Genomic DNA, 18,217 nt, shown 5'->3' on the forward strand with positions numbered 1-18,217 from the left:
ACAAACCAATTAACAAAGATAAAAATAACAATCTAATTTATGTACCTTTTTTCATTGGTAGATTTTAGTTACAAAGTAAACAGATATTATCATATGGGTGTGCCCTGTGGGTACTTTATAGTTTATAGTTGTTACTTTCAACGTCAATAGATTCTAAAAAAAACTTACTTTCAACGTCAAATTTTAAGTTGCTTTTTGCCTATTTTTAATTCATTAGCTTTAGTCTGTGTTCGTGATTTGCTATACGAAGGCGTTGTCTATTTATCAATTTTGAGTCTAAAAATATATTATAAAAATACAAAGCAGTTTACCTGTGATAAAAGAGTATGTAATATTACATAAATTTATCCAGTATTATTATAGCAAAAAAATGTCGCTTAGCTCGGTAGCGGAAGAGTACTTTAGTACGATGAACCCAATTGCAACTAAAATTCATGAAGATATTGTAGAAACACGAAATACCTTTGAGCATATTTGGAATACGCTTTCGGAAAAAGAAAAGGTATGGCACTTTATTTTTATCGTTTTGTTTTTCAAAATATCATTATATTATTAGATTTTTCATTACTTGCTTAATAATTAGGATTAAACGCAATACCATATTCATTTCTAGCATCTCCTTAGCATGTAAAGCGTTTGGTTTCTCATACAGAAATTTTATACAAAAAAATATGCAACATATTTTATATAGAACATAATTTTATTATATTAATAAATTATATTTGATATTGTTTTCACCAAAATATGGTAATCTCTCTGCATATTTTTATTTATATTTCTATGAGGTATCTTCTTTTAATTTATAGTTTGACTTGTTAAATTGTAATTATATTATTGAAATAATACTGTACTTTTTAAACTGTGTATTAGATAAACCTATTAATTCATCATTAATTAAAACATCTATTTATTATTCAAAAGCAATTAAATAATTATTCTTATATGTACATTAAACATTTCCTGTTAAGCAATTAGTTATGGATTGCATGTTGCAAAATATTAAATTTATGTACACAGGCATTTTAAGTCAAAAGCTCATGTTTATTTGTATTTTTTCTGTTGGGCCTTTAAAATTGTGCAATAAAAATATATATATGTTTCCTGTGTAAATTAAAGGAAGGATGTTTGGTTTCACTACAGGAAAAATGGCTTGATGTTGTAAATTCAATATTGGCACTTACATTTTTTATAAATACTTAATGTAATTTATTTGTAAACAACATACTTCTGTAATCTTAAAAAATATAAGATGTGGTTATAAATGGATAAAAAAATACCAGAAATGATCCTTCCACAACTATTTTGTTCCAGGACCTTATCATTATTAACAAAGTCTACTTTGTGTACATAATTCCAGTAGAATCTTTATACTAACTATTCAAAGATTCTATTATGAAAAAATATATTAATAAAATTGAATAAAATGTTTTTTTTTAACTTCAAGGTATTACATAATATGCCCTTTAGTATATTGTACTGTAGTTAGTCACAGCTAAAGTTCACAGTATAGCTTATTCTTATGTTGTCACCCATTGGTTTATTCAACAAGACTCTGTATGTAAGGCAGAATAACTTATAATGTGATTATTTGCATTGAAAAGCAGATAGAATGCTAATCACTTACATTAAGAAAAAGTATCACAGACACAGAAAGTAACTGAGTGTATAAACACTGTTACTAACTGGCTCTTATAGAATTTTAACAGCACTCCATTGATTACAGAACTTATTACCATGAGTGTTGTTAGTTGTGAATAATTGATTAAATATTAAAAGAAATTTTGTACTATAGTAATCAATTACTTAAGTGCCTCATGTAATTCTATATAATATAATGTACTAAGGTTTTGCTATTTTTGTACTTAATGCGTGATTATGTATACATTACAATTTCAGTCGGAAATAATCAATGAGTCGATTATAAAACCGGATATAGCACTCAAGTACGCTCTATTAGATAGTTTAGATTTCGATTTAAATGATCCACCAGTTCATAAGGATGATCTTATGTCTTTCTTCGGCCGAGATCACGCACAGAAAGTGGTACAAGATGAAAATGGGTCCTACAGGGATGAATACTCGGCACCATTTCTTTACCAGACGAAGAGTCAACTGAATCTCTGTATAGAGAGTCGAAAATCGAAGGATGTGCCCCCCTCACCACCTGTTATGTCGGAATTGGCAATATCGCATTCTAAAGTGGTCAATGAATTAAAGAATGCGTTGAAGAATCATGAAGTATCAAGGTAAGAGTGAAATTAGCTCATAAATTAATTTTATATTATAGATTCCAACGAAATAAACAAAAATATTTGTGTATTTTAGATATAAAGACGCGAATAGGGAGATAGTATCTCCTACCAGCTTTATTACGAAATTTATAGGAAATTTCAAAGGGAAAGATGAAGAAAAGGAGTGCTTGGTTGAAAATAATCAAACGCAGATTGTTGATTTTAGGAATTATAAGAGTCAAGACAACTATAGAGCCAGTATTGCTAAGTCTAATGGCGGTGAGTATGACTTGTTACACTTGGACTATTGGTTAGAAAATGTTTCTTTTATTTTGCTTAAGTATACTAAATTTTATTAAAATATGTTATGTTAGCAAAAAATCGTAAAAACTATGGGGCATGAGACAGATTCTGCGTCTATTTCATTTTCTGTTTCGTCTACGATAATATGGCGATTTACGCACGATCTTTTAATTTTCGAAATTTAAAAATTGTTCGTTGGGTACAACGCATCATTAAATATGAGACTCAACCTCAAGGGTTACCCACAAGGCTTACTTTTTGAGTAAAATTTTGACGGTCTTAGTAAAATACGCGTATTAACTATCCTCAACGGTATCAGTAGATGTTTAATTTAAATGTATAGAAGAATATGTAATATTAACATGTTTTAAACTTATATATATTATAAACAAAACATGTTTTAAACTTATATATATATTATAAACAAAACACTCCTAGACTAATTTTAGTATCAATTCGTAGATAGGATATCACTCTTATTTATTGAGTATTAATCTGTCAGCTAACATACATACTATAAATAGCTGTCCTAATTATATAAAAAACCAAAACAGATTATATAGATAAACATTATATATGAAACAGAAAACAAAAGTACATTATACAAAAAGAAAAAAATTAAAATGTAACTGCCAAAGTCATTATTCCTGCCTATTTAAATATTTCCTTACATCTGCTGGTGATGTGGAAAATATCAACATCCTCATAATTTGTGTCATAGTACGTACGTGGAACACTTGTGGATATATATAAACATATGGTGGTATCTTAGAAAAACGACAGCAAATAATCACTAAAAATATTGTACAAAAATAATACCAAAATTTATAGTATTGTCTTTTATTAACATAACTTTTACACATTTAAATAAAAACACTTTTTTAACGGATTGAAGTGATGTATTATTGTATTTAAACTTATAATTATTTAAAAATAATTTTAAATCGTCGGTTAAATTTAAAATTATATTTAAATAATTATAAGTTTAAATACAATAATACATAACTTCAATCAGTTAAAAAAGTTTTTTTCACCAAAATTTATTTTAAAAAGTGTACAAAGTAATTCTATTACTAATTCATAATATTCAATTATCTTAGCACCATTATTATTCTAAGCATGAGTCAACTTTGCATTGTTCAAACCATTGTTGTTCGTTAGATAAGGTGATCGTAATGACTTCATTTGAATAAACATAGCTGTAATACCTAACATGTTAAATTCTATGTTCGCGATGTTCCGCTATTAGCAGTATTATTTGAAATTTAGTCATCTACTAGCTGACATGGCAAACGTCGTTTTGCCATGTATATCATTTATAATAAAAAATAGGGGTTGATCGTTGAGGGATGAAAATTAGGTGTTGTATGTATTTTTTAATGCTGTTTCAAAAAAAATATAATTAATGGGTGGACTACCCTTAACATTTAGGGGGATGAGAAATAGATGTTGTCCGATTCTCAGACATACCTTAACATTCAATCGAAATTATCATAATCATGAAACATATACAGAAATCTGAAACCCAGGCCTAAAAAGTTGTAGGGCCACTTATATATTTTAATTTTGGACACTCCTCTATGCCAGAGGGCTCGCGAGTGCGTTGCCGGCCTTTTTAGAATTGATACGCTCATTTCTTGAAGGACCCTTAGTCGAATTGGTTCGGAAATACTTCAGTCGGCAGTTGGTTCCACAAAGTGATTAGAATTGAGAATTAAAATAAAAGATTATTTTAAGAGTATCTATCTACATTACATTTTCAGATCTCTCAGAAGAAAACCGTGGTCTTCTGTCAAGCCAGGCATCGTCAAACACAGACTTTCAGTCAACTGAAACACTCACAGACTCTACAGTGCCAAAGACAGGTTTTGACTTTTTGGATAACTGGTAAAATTAACTGAATAATGTTCAGGAATATTACTCACTAATTTATAATTTATTAAATAAATTTAAAATTATATTGTAGTAGTAATGTATGGTATATATTTATTATGCAGTAGCGAAAAAATAATAAGCCCGTTTGAGCTAGACCTCACTGTATGTACTAAAACCGATATCTGCGGCCTTATTATAAAACTGGGACTAAATATTGTTACCATGGTTACCATTTTATATGGTAATAATATCTCTATGGAAACAAGTACTGTTAGTCTACGTTTTATAATAATAGTCTTAAGAATTATGAAAAAAAAGCGACGAGTTGCCTTCTAAAAGGTATCATATGGAGATGAATGGGCAAGAAACTCCATACTTAAAATAAACTATTTTCTTTCTGTAACAATACAATTGATAAATTTTGTTTTCATATAAATTTTCTATTGAAGTTCTCAATTATTATTATAATATGTAGTTTTATATTGCGTAAGTGGCGGGAAAAAGGCAGTGTCCTATAAGTTGTATCCTGAGATATGTACCTTTTATAATATGTACCCTAGCGGCAAATACATTTGCACAATATTTTCTTATAGAAAAGATGTGGTTCAACGTATACATCTAATAAGACTAATTGTTACTATATAATTGTGGGAAGTTTTGTGAGTAGTAACTCATACTACGGCATATTAATAGATATTATTTAGTTTTTTTTTAATTTAATGTGTTTAGTCAAGTATCAATTTAAACACTTTCAATTGCATCACATAATGTGTTAATTGCATATTTATACAGTGTATACTGGCAATACAAGGAAGTTAGCTGAATGCTTGAAATTTTTTTACGTTATTATTATTATTATTTTAATTACTGAAAATGTTCTGATTGTATCATGACAATAGCTTAATATATACCTAGATAGATGGATTAAGAGAAGATTTTTTTTTATACAGGGTTCTTATATTTCAACTCACGAATTTTATTTGGTACGTCAATTGTCTATATTGGGTTTGTGGGCTGGGTGAAATGTACGTTTATCAAAGAACAAACAATCACACACGGCTCTTGACTATACCGGAAACAATACTCATGATACTTGTTATAGCCCTTTCGTAGACCGTTACCGACGTCAACATTATAAAATTAGAGCCATTTAAAAAATATAAAGTTTATGGATAAATCATTACATAGACTCGAAAGCATTTGCTTAGATGACGAATGAGTCGTTAGCCTTTTGCTAAACATACAACTTCTACTTCCCCAATACTGCCAAGTTATGTACCAGCCATTTAAAGTTAAGACAAAACATTATAATATTTATTAAAGCAACATCGGTATTATGATAAAAATATTTGAAATTTCGACGTTTACGGCGCCAAAACCAAAGCGACTGTCATATTGACACTTAACTTGTTTTAATTACTGTGTAATCTGTGCTAGTATTATTATTTTTTTCATTTAAGACATGCATTTATCTTGTGTACGCTTATTTTTGTAATTCTTTTTTAAATATAATATTCATCAATATGAAGTTTTATTTTTAGTATTCAATAATAAATCACCATAATCTAACATTAGATAGTTCACTAAGGGATCTGAATTATGGTTGTTTGGCTTGATTAAATTAACTTTAATGTGTACTGTATGTAGAAGTAGTCAGTATCGGAAAGCATATTTTACTGCTGAGACGAATTTCTAGTCATTCATCTATATCAGGGAGCGTAAAACATTACGACTACAGGCGCGGACTAAAACAGTAACAAAGGTACTTTACGCCGCATAATTGTGATTTTTAGGTAAAAATAGTAACTTGGTGGTCACGTACTGTTTTAATGGGGTTTCAGAAATAACGTTACGCCGCGTTTTTAAGTTGCGTTACGTAATACTTGAACGTATGTCATTTACTTTTGGTTCTAATATTTCGAAGAAATTGTTTCCCATTCGGCGAGTCGGTCGTACTCGCTCCGAGTTGAAAATCGAAAAACCTACTTAACAGAACATATATTATGTGGGCTTAAATGACACAGCATAAATTTAGTCGGGGTTCACAGACGATAAATAATTGTTTTGGGTTAATAGAAGCTAATAAAACTATTGATGTACCTGTCAAATGTATTCAGATAATTGTTTGAAAATCAAATGTGACTTCTCAATGTACCGGTTGATGTCAGTGCAAGGGGCAATGAAATGACAATTTAATATCTCAATTTTATTTCGCGACTATACATTTTTTCTTAACATCTCAATTAGTAGCCAGTGATAATCATTCCTTTTTCTACTTGCGCGGCTTTTTCTTTGCCAGTCAATAACTCTATCAAAGACAGTCCAAACCAATAGGCCGTGCCGGGACCCTGAAAAATTTAACAACAAAAAATATAGTTATTTAGGTTATGTGAACCTCATTAACAGTAAACATTAAGTTTTGCTTAAAAAATATGTTTAGGAAAAATATTTTTAATAGGGAAAAGCTGCAACTGTGTTATCAACTGACTAATTAGTAGTTGTATTTTTCCACAGACTACTAGGGAAGTGAAACTATTATAGATTTAAATCGATTTTTTTTAAGTAAAAATCGATTTTTGTACGCGATTTTAATATTAAAAATAAACGATTCTTTTTATAATTGAAAATCAATCATAATCGATTTTTATATCTGCTCTCTCCCGACAGTGTGTCTGGTCTTTTATAACCCGGAACTTGAACTATTAGGGGTGTTCGATATACATCAATGTTTACTATGTGATACATTGAATAGATCCAATGCTTTGAAGATGTATTGATATACTCGATGCATGATAAAACCAGCTAATCTAACAAAATCTCAAGTTAAAAGTAAAATAAATTTATTCAGCAGCACTAAGTTACATACAATAAAAATAATGCAATGAGCTACTGAACATACACTAAGCATCAATCAAATTTCACATAAAATCTATTGAATAGGTTATTTCGAAAAATCTATTATTTTTGCAGAACATCACATCCCTACAGACTACTACTACTACTTTTATTTTTATAAGTAAAAACCCTTAAAAGGGTAAAATTAGTGAAAACCAGATTGACTGAGCTTTCAAACATTAATGACATAACATTAACCTATGCTTAGCATGTTAGCAGTTATTTTGGGATGGTAAGGGCAGTACGTTCAAGGCAGGTTTGATGAAGAAATAATCCTTTGGGGTTTGAGGGTGTTAAATATAATATGCAGATATACTTTACCCGGCTAGTAACAAAATTCCCATCAATGACAACCCTTTCACCCTCAATGTATGTGTAATCTGAAGTGATTTTGTCCTTTGTAGTTGGGTAAGATGTTATTTTCTTCCCTTTACCTACACCATGAGCTACAAATGCTGTTGGAGCTGAAAAAAAAAATAAAATGATAAATATAATAAAATTTATTGTTGTACTTTAAAATGTTAGTGTCAAATAATACATAACATATATATTTTAATGACATGATAGTGTAAATTATTTTATGTTTAATTATCAATGCAATAACTTTTGCTCTTCTAAAATGGTTGAAATATTTACCTGCACAAATAGCAGCAATAATTTTTCCAGATCCTTCATGCTCCTTCAGTAAAGTGCCCACAACATCAGATTTTGATAGCCGATCTGAACCTTCTAGACCCCCGGGCAGAATAACCTAAAATTATGAAGCATTCAATTAAATAAAAAAAAAATTTTTTTTATGGAACATAAGATAGACAGTTATCACTTATTCCACGTCATTAATGTAGAACCTGTAGGCATCCCTACTCATCGGCAAAGAAGACAGGGTGAAGGCCGAGTGAAAAAGCCAGAGTGAAAAACAACACTTATTTTAAAACAAATATAGCAAATAATTAGAAATAATTAGTCCAACACTAGTCTCAGGCCCTTTTATCAACAAGATAATCGCTAACTTTATAGTAAGCCTTCTTACACAGCTTTTTTCTTTAATATATTTAAAGGTATACATTATCCCCATAACTATGGTGTAATAAATGAAATTAAGATCCATATTGTTATTTAATATTAGAAGCCCAACACTTGCCTGAATTAAATCACTTTTTTTGTAGAGATATATACACAACATGTGTTGCACAGGTTTTTTCTAATTTAAATATAATTTTCTTCATTTGTGCATGTAAATTATATTACCGCATCATACTGTGGTTTCTCAGCCAATGCATCAGCAAGTGATTTATCAGGCACCAAAGTGACTTGTCTGGAGCAAAGCACTGGTGAATTTCCATCCAAGCCAGCCATTGTCACCGATACCTGAAACAAGTCATCTGGTAAAGATACATCAAAATGTATGTTAATCAAGATGCTCAATTAATTTGATGAATACTTACGCCGGCTCTACGCAGCATATCGACTGTTATCACGGTTTCCATTTCTTCAGCCCCTTGGGCGATAATCACTAACGCAGACTTCGACATTTTAGATATTTTTAGGTTCCTAAAAAAGATAATTTCAAAAAAATCAAATAAGGAACGAAACTAAAATAGACCTACCTATCGAATCTTGATGATACCTTCTAGGTACAAATTACAAACCTTACTGTTTGAGACGATTTAACAGGGTTTTTCCTACTTTTAGGCAGTAATAAATTAACAAATTTCAAATTAGAGGCAAAATTTCGAGGTGCCGACAGAATAAACATCAAATAATATTTAAGTTTTTGGAATTTCGGAAAGATTTGACTTTGACGTATATAACAAAACTTAAAAGTATAGTGAATTTATAGAATATCTTTGTTCTGCAATGCCTCTGTGTAACAAATAACAATTCCCTGACAATGTTTGAATTTATCAAATTAACGATTTATTTTTCAGATTAGTATAATGCTACAAAGTTAGTGTAAACACTAATTAAAATATATTTTACCTCTATACCTTTGTTACTTCAAATAAGAGAAATAATAATGAAATGTCGGTATCTGTGAATAGCCGCTTTGATTTTGAAGGTCAATTTCTCATTTTATTAATAATATTCAAAGTCGATTTAAGGTCAAATATTTAATTGCAAGTAGAATTATTATGTCATAATAATTTTAACAAAATACAGTGTATGGTTTCTGAGTAACTTTTCGTAAATAATAAAAAAAAAGTGCGTGCGTACAAAGTACACATATCAGAAGTGAAACTTCTTTGTAGTTTGTAAAACTAATTATTTCTAAGGTACGTAGGTGGTACGTGGATCATATAATGATATGATCACTGCATTTGTATATCTATATTCACACTGTATTCGTGCTAATAATAGTACAAATACATTAAAAATTACAGCATATTGTATTTTTTCTCGATCTTACTATAGATCTCCCACCCGTCGCTCCCTGGCACTGTGCGCGACGCGACGTTCGCTCTATCTTTCTTTCTCTAGATATTTCTTACTTGCCTATTAGTAGCGGCACGAAACTCTAGCGCTGACCGTTATTGCGCAGAAGTAAAAAATATGGTACCTGAGGGGGGCTAGCAGAATGAAGAGCGTCGATTGGCTCTCCAGTCGTATTCCGGCCCTCGCACCACATTACACATGCGCAGCAATCCCCTCCACGTATCGGCCAGCGCTAGACTTACGTGCCTATAGTAATACTCTCGCTCCATGACTATTTGTTTCGCAAAACGCTGCATATTCGTGATTGCATTACATCAATAAAAAAATTACACTCATGCGCCTGAAAAAGTTTCACTTCAAAACAATATAATTTCAAAATAATATTTTTATGAGCACTTTAATATAAGTTTGAAACGGGCAACACAAAGCCTTCGACCGCGAGTCCTGTATCCGGCTATAATAAATAAATTAAAAAAAAAACGACCGCGAGTCGCGACAGATGTTCGTTGACGGTACTCTATTGCCTATGGAATAGTTTCCTTTCTTTCTGTTAAAAATAACGTCATTGAAATAAAAATCATGTCTTTTTGTTTTAAGTTTTAATCGTTTTTTTAATCTTGACCTTTACGCATGAATCATGTAATGTAGACTTTATTTTATATTTAGTTTTTTATTCAATTTAGTATAAGGTGCAACAAATGTGAAATCGTTATAGAATTAACGGAGGTTATACTTGGTTCGTTATGATTTAACTATTTTTCTTCAAATTTGCTTTCACAATGGATTTTGTGAAAACCGAGGATCGTGTTTTATTAGATGAAGAAAATTATAAAACCTACATGGAAAACGTAAGTTACCTTTAAGTTTATTTACCTTAAGAAATAAGATTTTGTTTCCATGGCAACAAAATACTACTGTAGTCATTCTTATCTTTATGATAACAAATTCTGATATCTGGAACAGCTGTATCGAGGCAAATTAATCTTAAAATTTGCAAATTTTCCTTTATTTTATCTTGTTGCTATAACAATTTTAAATATAGTTTAAGTATGACTTTATTAAATGATTTTTACATGTTTTAAGTAAAAGCGAAAGATTTATTTATTATGACGATATTGATTAATGTTTTCCAAGTACCAAGTCCAAGTAAAAAAATGGTTTTTGTTCTTTGATTAATCTTTTTTTGTTTTGATTACAGCTTCAAAAATCCCATCAAATTGAGAGTATGGATTACCAATATAATGTAACTATGGAACAAATACAGTTGGCTATGCAGTCTTCCTTAAATCCAAATTTAATGCATAATTTCCAATTACCACTGTCTCCACGACAAATGTCCACACTTATGTTGAAAACCAATCACCTCACACGCACACTGAATTTCAATGAGATACCTGCACATTTACAAAAAAGTGATTTAGAGCTTATGAATGAAATAAGACACGATGATTTATTAAATCAAAACCTAAATAGAAACCTAGAGTTGGCGAGAAATGATTTAGCTCAAAATATTAATAGGAATTTAGAGTTAAGAGCTGATTTAGCACAAAACCGAAGTGTGGAGTTGGCAAGAAATGACTTAGTCCAAATGAATAGAAATGATTTGGCACAAAATTTGAACAGAAATCTTGAGTTGGTACAAAACTTGAATAGAAATATGGATTTAGTTAGGAATGATATTGAAATGCAAGCAAATTTACATATTGATACCCAAAGAATGGATATGCAGAACCCAAACATAGATATGATGAATAGAATAGACAATGACATTGCCAATAGCCAAGAGGAAAGAAGGTCACCATTATATGATAGTCATTTGCTGAAACAACATTTGGACAGGTTTGATTATTCAATGAACCAGAAAATTGATCAAATATTGGCACAAAGGATGGAGTTGGGCCAACGTTTGGATCAAAGACTAGGGAATGGTATAGAGCACAGGGTTGAGCAAAATGATTTGCCAATTCCTTTTTATATAAAGCCAGAACAGGAGGAAGATTTAGGATTTTATGATAATATGAGTCAGGGGCTAGCCAACACGGTCAATGGTAAGTTATTTTAAATTTTTGTAGCTTTTTATGGAGTCTCACAGTGAAAATTTAATTTATTTATAAAATGGCTAATCTTGATCAGTTCAGAATTTGTTAGCGCGAAACTTACTCTCATAAAAAATTATATTAATAACATGAATTTAAACAGAATTATATTTTCATTTTAATTAAATATATAGACATTCTTCAAAAATTGGATGCAATTCACAAGTTAACATCAACTATCTATACAATCCTGTTACCATCAATATCATGAAAACATGACAGAAACAAAAATTATTTGATTTTGTGGATGTACATTTATTTTTATGGGTACCAACTACCCGGCTGTGGTATGCCGTGCAGGTTTCATACTATCTTTTAATAAAATAAGAAAGTAAGTAAAGTAAGAAGTTCTTTTAAGTCTAATATATAATTATAGTGTTGCTTAATGAGATTTAACCTATTAATTGTGGGTCAAACACAATTTTCTGTTAATTATGTTAGAGTTTTAAATCAAAAGGATAATATTTTTTAAAACACAATTAAATTGATTATAGAATACTGCATTATTTTGCATGGATGTATGTTTGCATCCATTTGAATAACTAATGTGATTTTATAACAGAAGAGATGTAAATCAAGTTTCACATGTTTCTTTTAATATTTATGAAAATTGATAAGGTTACAATATTATCCAAAAAATATGACTAGAGTCGCGTTGTCTGTAAATGTTCATTTTTTATTTTTTATGCCACGTTATCTAAGACAGGTGATAATTTCTAAATATAAATAAGCTCAACAACTTTAACTAAAAATATTTTTGTTGGTAATGAATAAATTTTAAACCCTAGTAGGGTTTAAATTTAAACTAATTACGTCAGATGATGCCAAATCCTATCTCCCCATTCTGTGAAATTCCAAGGATCATTTGATAGTTAGTTTCGCCTAGTATTGTCTTTGAATATTTTTCAATTTGCGCGGGATTATAAATACTCGCGGGGATTCAAGATCCGTAAATTAACAATTCAGTTATAAGATAGCTAGTAACGATTCCACCAATGTATGACGAAATTTAACATTAATATGTAATTATGTTAGTGGAGTTGGTTTTAACGATAATACAAACTGATTATTATAAAACATCGCAGCACTGCAGAGAATCTAGAATTGTATCGCGCATGCTCCAATATTAATGACAGAAAGTCGTCGATACCCAAAAGAAATTTCTTGAATAAACTGTAGTGGTTAAGTGAATCAAGGCAAGTAAATCAATCAATAAAAGTTATTTTAAATACAGAAGATTTATATTCTGTTTGTACGAGGTTTAGTTTAGGATTAGAGTAAAGGTTAATTTTAGAAATATAATCGTTTTAAATAACATCCAATATTAGGGTTATATAATCATATCGGTATCGTATTAAAATACGACAAGTTTTGAGCTTGATTTATAGTTGTAAATAGGACGTATCATCGGGTCGGTCGAAGTGATATAGTGCCAAGCGTTATTAAAAATTAATCGAAATCATCTTTTTTTAGTCACTTTATAATAAGAAAACCAGTCAGCTGACCTTTCTAATTTGACATTATCAAATTTTATAGATGTGGCGTTGAATTTTACATGCAAATCACCTCGAAAAATAAATGATTTATGTCTGCGTGATTTTTATTGTACTTTATACTAAGTTTCTTGTTTCACACGACTTTATCTGCCTTTTGTGGATTTGAAATTGAAATTGATTGAAAGATCGAAAAAAACATTTTAATATTTTATTGACTAAACTTTTCACACAATACATATACAAAAAGTATTTAAAAGATGGTGGTTATTGTCTTATCTGTAATTAATTAATTGGCATAGCTGTTATACTTTTAATCATCTTAATTGATTTTGATACATTATCGCAATGGTCATATATGTAGTACCTATTTAGATAAAACATTATAAAATATCCATTTTTTCTTTATTTCAATATTATTCAGACCAGGACGCAATTTAAGTTTAATCTTGTTATAGATCTAATTGTATTGCTTAAACTGTACTCGCTTTTCGAGAGACAAAAGAGTACTTAGATGAAACAATACAATATACTGACTGACTATATATTTCTTATGAAGGAGATATGTGTTTGCTTTAATAGTCATCAGTAAAATTAAAATTCGGTTAAATTTATCTGTTGAGCCGTAAGGAAAGTAAATAATACTTATTTTATTTTTTTAAATTTCAGGTGAAATACCACAGCAGGATCTGCAATCGCCTACAATTCATCAAGACCATATCTTCTCAGTTTACAATAACCACTTACCCATACAAGCTCTAAATTCATTAGAAATTTACCAGCGCCAACAGAACTATAACCATAACTACGCGAACGAAGTGGCCAGGGACAACCCTCAAAATTTAGTCATCCATAGACAATTTGACACCCCTACCTTTAACGAAGAAATAAAAAAACTGCGACAAGATGGCGGCAAATTTGAAATGTCAAAACATGAAGACCCAAAGGAAAATCTTAAACCGGATGAAAATAAGATTTTTTATTACGATAAAAGTGAGAATGATTCTAGCGTGAATAATAAAATTGATGACCTCTCAATGAATATCAAGGGGCAGTATAGCTGTTTTAAATGTAAGGAGGTGTTTCCTTCAAAGCGGATATTGAAACAACACGCGAAAAACTGTGACAATGGTTTAAGTGTTGAAGACTTGGACAAATTAGGGAAGTTCAGTTGTTCCCAATGTGCCTACCGGTGTCAGTCACCTGCCATATTGAAAATCCACGAACGAACGCACTCAGGGGAAAAGCCATATGCGTGTACATTTTGTGATTACAAATCTGGACAGAAAAACAATGTTGCAAAACATATCCTTGTTCATATGAAGCAAAAACCGTTCCGGTGTCAGTTTTGTGAGTATCGATGTGCACAGAAGAACAATTTAGTCGTTCATGAGCGAACACATACCGGCTATAAGCCATTTGCTTGCCCTTTCTGTGAATATCGAACAGTGCAAAAGCCAAATTTAGTCAAACATATGTACTTACACACCGATCAAAAGCCATTTAGTTGTGATATGTGTAGTTATAGGTGTGTCCAAAAAACAAACCTAACAAAACACAAACAGAGGCACCTGAATGAGAAAGAGGGAGAAAAAGTGGATTTCAAAGTTCAAAGTAAACCCTATAGACCAAGACAAAAGTCTGTCAAATGCCCTCATTGCCCATACAAGTGTGTTCAAAAGTCTAGTTTAGAGAAACACCTCCATTTTAAACATAGTGAAGAAGGTAGAAGTGATTTTAGTGTAGGACAAAGTGAATTTTCCGCAGCTCAAAGTGAATTTAATGCTTCCCCAAACGATTTTAGTGCTGATAAAAGTGATTTCAGCGCTACACAAAATGATTTTAGTGCTGACCAAAATGATTATAGTGCTGATAAAGGTGATTTTAGTGGAAATGAAGAGTTATGTGATACAATACAGAATTTAAGCGTTAAAAAAGATACTCAGTTTGATTGCGTTGATAAAATTGTTGAATCGCTGCCGATTCAAGCATAGTCAATGTGATATAAAAATCCAAGAAATCGTTATGTATTTGGCTTATAATATTTTAAACATGACATATGACAACCGTTCAAGTCTTGGGTTTCTATATCAATACTTATTACAAACCATGGACAGTTTATACATTATTTTTATTGAAACATTTAAAAGTTAATTTTAATAGTAACAAAATTCAAGTATGTGGATAGTGTTTAAGATTATTAACTATAGTTAAACAACTTAATCAGATAAAATAGTGATTATGAAAATACTAAAAATAATAATTCTGTCTATGGTATGTTCCTGTCTAATGATCTGATTTGGCTACGTTTTGTTGATGTAGATGGCGCTACACTTTTTTTATAGAACAGGGCAAAGGGGCAGGTGATACCGCCGCTTATGGACTCAATACCAGACGGCTCGCGAGTGCGTTACCGGCCTTTTAAGAACTGGTACGCTCTCTTAGTCGAATTGGTTCGGAAATAATTTAGTGGGCAGCTGGTTCCATATAGTGGCAAAACTGCCTTGCCCCTATTCTGCCTCGAGGTCCGGTGATGAAATTCAGCAGGTATTAATCTGAACAACATTCAGTTACAATTGAATCCATTTAATAAACTCTCAAACACATTTGAAATTTCGCCCACTTTTACATGGCTGGTCCAATGGAACAACTTTGTTACTTTTGTCTAGAATAGTTAGATAGCTCCATTATATAGCAAAGTTAAAAATTCTGTACCACCAGTGTCGTTTTCTTTTGTACTGTTACAATCGTACACGTACATCACTGCATCCTAATTTATGTATTCTGTCCCACGCCGTTCTTATTAGCAGAAGGAAATTGTAATTTGAGGTTGCAGCCCTAATATTGTCTTTTTTTTAATTTTGGTACTTGATAAAACGACGCAACGCATTACGAGGTGGTTGTCTATGGGCGTTGTCCCTCTGGTGATTGTCTATGGGCGGCGGTGTCACATAATATCGGACAAACGATATCCTGTTACGTAAAAATTATATTGCCATATTTTTATGAAGATATGACATTACACATGTAATAAGAATTATATTGTTTCAAGAAAGCTGTCATCCAAACTTGCTCGACAACTCACCATTACACAGTATGTGTGTTGACTAAAACGTCACCATATTCTAGAGCTAGAAGACCGGTAGTAGCTCTAGGCATGATGAGTATGAGTAGATGCTTCCAATGGGAAGTCACTGCACATGACAGCACCACAGAACAAATTCATTCATAGCCTTAGGGCTGAATGCAAATTACCACAGATAAAAAATATATTCTAGACCATACTAATACCTACACTGGTTATTACAATATTGGAGAGGTGAGACTATTTCTTGTAGCGCCATCAAGCAACGACAAAATGGAGTATTTCAAATCGGATCGTAGATTTTGTAAATAATTGCTTGTGTTTTTTTAATGATTTTTGAACGACTCTGGCGCTTAAGTACTTTTGAGGTTACGAAATGGAAAAAATATGACTTAGCTATGATTTTTTTGTGTTAAAGAATATTTCATAGAATTACAATAGTTGTTGAGTGCTCCTTGCAATACAATATAAAGATTCAGAAATAATGTGAATGAAGTACATAGCTAAAATAGGAAGCTTAATCTAGTTACATTATACTCAATTTATTGAATTGACTAAAAAAATAAGATGAAATTTTGCAGGTTCCAGATGTTTCTATTCTATATCTGTGTACTTTGTTTAACATTGTTATGAATTTATAAATACATTTTTATGTTACATAACATAAAAGTTGTAGGTTCAAAACTGTAAGAAAAGTAAGATATTAAATTATGGCGGCTAAAAACATTCAACAGTTGTCTAAGATAGATTGCAATTGTTTTCTCTTACAGTATTTAATATGACTTTAATATTGCGTCAAAATTATAGAATTCCAATTTATAGTGCCTATTTCTTATATTTTAACTATGATTCAACCGTAAATTTGAACTGCATGTTAATATTGTTCAAAAGGGTAGGTTTACCGAGGGAAATGTAAGCCTGCTGTATGATTATTATTCCTATAATCATACAACAGCTGTACTGACTGGTAATCTATGATAGATTAAAATTTTGCTATATCTGTAGTTGTGGAATTCCAATTTAATTAAGTTTCCTTGAGATTTAGGAATTGGTTTAATCCTAAATCTACCAAATTAAATGACCGTTAGTTAATGACCCTGATTAATGATTGTTACAAGTCAAAGTCGTAGCTAAATATAAGGAAATGCCAGTGCTAAGTGATAATGTACTTAAAGTACTGGACTTTTTGTGTGAAGCGCCTAAAGGCTGTGAAAGATTTTCCATTGTGTTACCAAGAGATTTGTAATTTACATCACATGAGATATTTTTTGTATGATTTTTTTGTAATTAAATGCCGCTTACCAAAGTATTTTTGTTTCTGTTTTGAAATATAACACCTGAATAATTATACTTATGAAAGTGCCTCAAAGCACTAATGAATATTTTATATCAAATTATTGTAAAAAATGTTTATATCATTTTCATTAAAAGTAAATAAAATCCTATTTGAAAGGTAAAGTTACTACTAAAGGTAATTCATTCAACACAAAATGTGTATATTGTGTATACTTTCTAAACTAATAAATAGAAAGATTTTGATTTCTGTAAGAGAAACAAAACTTGATTCATGCAGGTTCGTAAGTTTATTGCCAGTTCTTGTCTTCCGTTCTACGTCCTTGATTTTTTCTACAAGCGTAAAATTTGCGTAAAAAATTTCTGTTCTGCAAATTCTGTGAGTAATATTTTTCAAGGGCTTTGAAAGCAAAGTATTGTCCGACGTTGGTAATTAGTAACGTCGAGAGATATGAGAGATTAGCAGGTATAATGGTAAGTATGTTAAAGTGTTAAGTTATGTTATCTTAATTA

At 30.8% G+C, this 18,217-nt stretch overlaps 3 protein-coding genes across 5 annotated transcripts; 2 read left to right on the forward strand and 1 right to left on the reverse strand.

The window, feature by feature from the left end:
- Nucleotides 1-212: 212 nt before the first annotated feature.
- LOC110998232 (uncharacterized protein C1orf198 homolog) lies at nt 213-5,933 on the forward strand. Its single transcript, XM_022266764.2, has 4 exons — nt 213-502; nt 1,897-2,246; nt 2,326-2,510; nt 4,298-5,933. Exons 1-4 carry the CDS (start codon nt 371-373, stop codon nt 4,423-4,425), a joined length of 795 nt encoding a protein of 264 aa, XP_022122456.2. The 5' UTR covers nt 213-370; the 3' UTR covers nt 4,426-5,933.
- A 667-nt stretch (nt 5,934-6,600) lies between these two features.
- Nucleotides 6,601-9,398, reverse strand: LOC110998205 (protein dj-1beta). Of its 3 annotated transcripts, none has more exons than XM_022266723.2 (6): nt 9,293-9,398; nt 8,750-8,855; nt 8,553-8,672; nt 7,941-8,055; nt 7,626-7,768; nt 6,601-6,757 (listed from the first exon to the last, which is right to left on the reverse strand). In XM_022266723.2, the coding sequence occupies exons 2-6, from the start codon at nt 8,834-8,836 to the stop codon at nt 6,653-6,655; spliced, it is 570 nt and encodes a 189-aa protein (XP_022122415.1). In that variant the 5' UTR covers nt 8,837-8,855; nt 9,293-9,398; the 3' UTR covers nt 6,601-6,652. The 3 variants fall into 3 exon arrangements, with proteins under 3 accessions (XP_022122415.1, XP_022122414.1, XP_022122413.2); XM_022266722.2 differs by having other exon boundaries at nt 9,285-9,390; XM_022266721.2 differs by lacking the exon at nt 9,293-9,398 and adding an exon at nt 8,954-9,113.
- Nucleotides 9,399-10,225: 827 nt separating this feature from the next.
- On the forward strand, nt 10,226-17,718 carry LOC110998200. The gene is made up of 3 exons (XM_022266711.2): nt 10,226-10,585; nt 10,936-11,785; nt 13,996-17,718. The coding sequence occupies exons 1-3, from the start codon at nt 10,517-10,519 to the stop codon at nt 15,318-15,320; spliced, it is 2,244 nt and encodes a 747-aa protein (XP_022122403.2). The 5' UTR covers nt 10,226-10,516; the 3' UTR covers nt 15,321-17,718.
- Nucleotides 17,719-18,217: the final 499 nt, after the last annotated feature.

The sequence above is a fragment of the Pieris rapae genome, chromosome 15, assembly GCF_905147795.1.
Source record: "Pieris rapae chromosome 15, ilPieRapa1.1, whole genome shotgun sequence".
In the NCBI taxonomy this organism is placed as follows: domain Eukaryota; kingdom Metazoa; phylum Arthropoda; class Insecta; order Lepidoptera; family Pieridae; genus Pieris; species Pieris rapae.

Excerpts from the sequence above, each read along its gene's own strand:
- LOC110998232 (XM_022266764.2), top strand. The coding sequence starts at position 371 with ATGTCGCTTAGCTCGGTAGCGGAAGAGTACTTTAGTACGATGAACCCA. Across the intron at positions 2,247-2,325 it reads AAGAATCATGAAGTATCAAG|ATATAAAGACGCGAATAGGG; the intron begins GTAAGAGTGAAA and ends TGTGTATTTTAG. Across the intron at positions 2,511-4,297 it reads TATTGCTAAGTCTAATGGCG|ATCTCTCAGAAGAAAACCGT; the intron begins GTGAGTATGACT and ends TTACATTTTCAG.
- LOC110998205 (XM_022266721.2), bottom strand. The coding sequence starts at position 9,060 with ATGTTTATTCTGTCGGCACCTCGAAATTTTGCCTCTAATTTGAAATTT. Across the intron at positions 8,673-8,749 it reads ATATGCTGCGTAGAGCCGGC|GTATCGGTGACAATGGCTGG; the intron begins GTAAGTATTCAT and ends GACTTGTTTCAG. Across the intron at positions 6,758-7,625 it reads GGAATTTTGTTACTAGCCGG|GGTCCCGGCACGGCCTATTG; the intron begins GTAAAGTATATC and ends TAAATTTTTCAG.
- LOC110998200 (XM_022266711.2), top strand. The coding sequence starts at position 10,517 with ATGGATTTTGTGAAAACCGAGGATCGTGTTTTATTAGATGAAGAAAAT. Across the intron at positions 10,586-10,935 it reads ATAAAACCTACATGGAAAAC|CTTCAAAAATCCCATCAAAT; the intron begins GTAAGTTACCTT and ends TTTTGATTACAG. Across the intron at positions 11,786-13,995 it reads GCTAGCCAACACGGTCAATG|GTGAAATACCACAGCAGGAT; the intron begins GTAAGTTATTTT and ends TTTAAATTTCAG.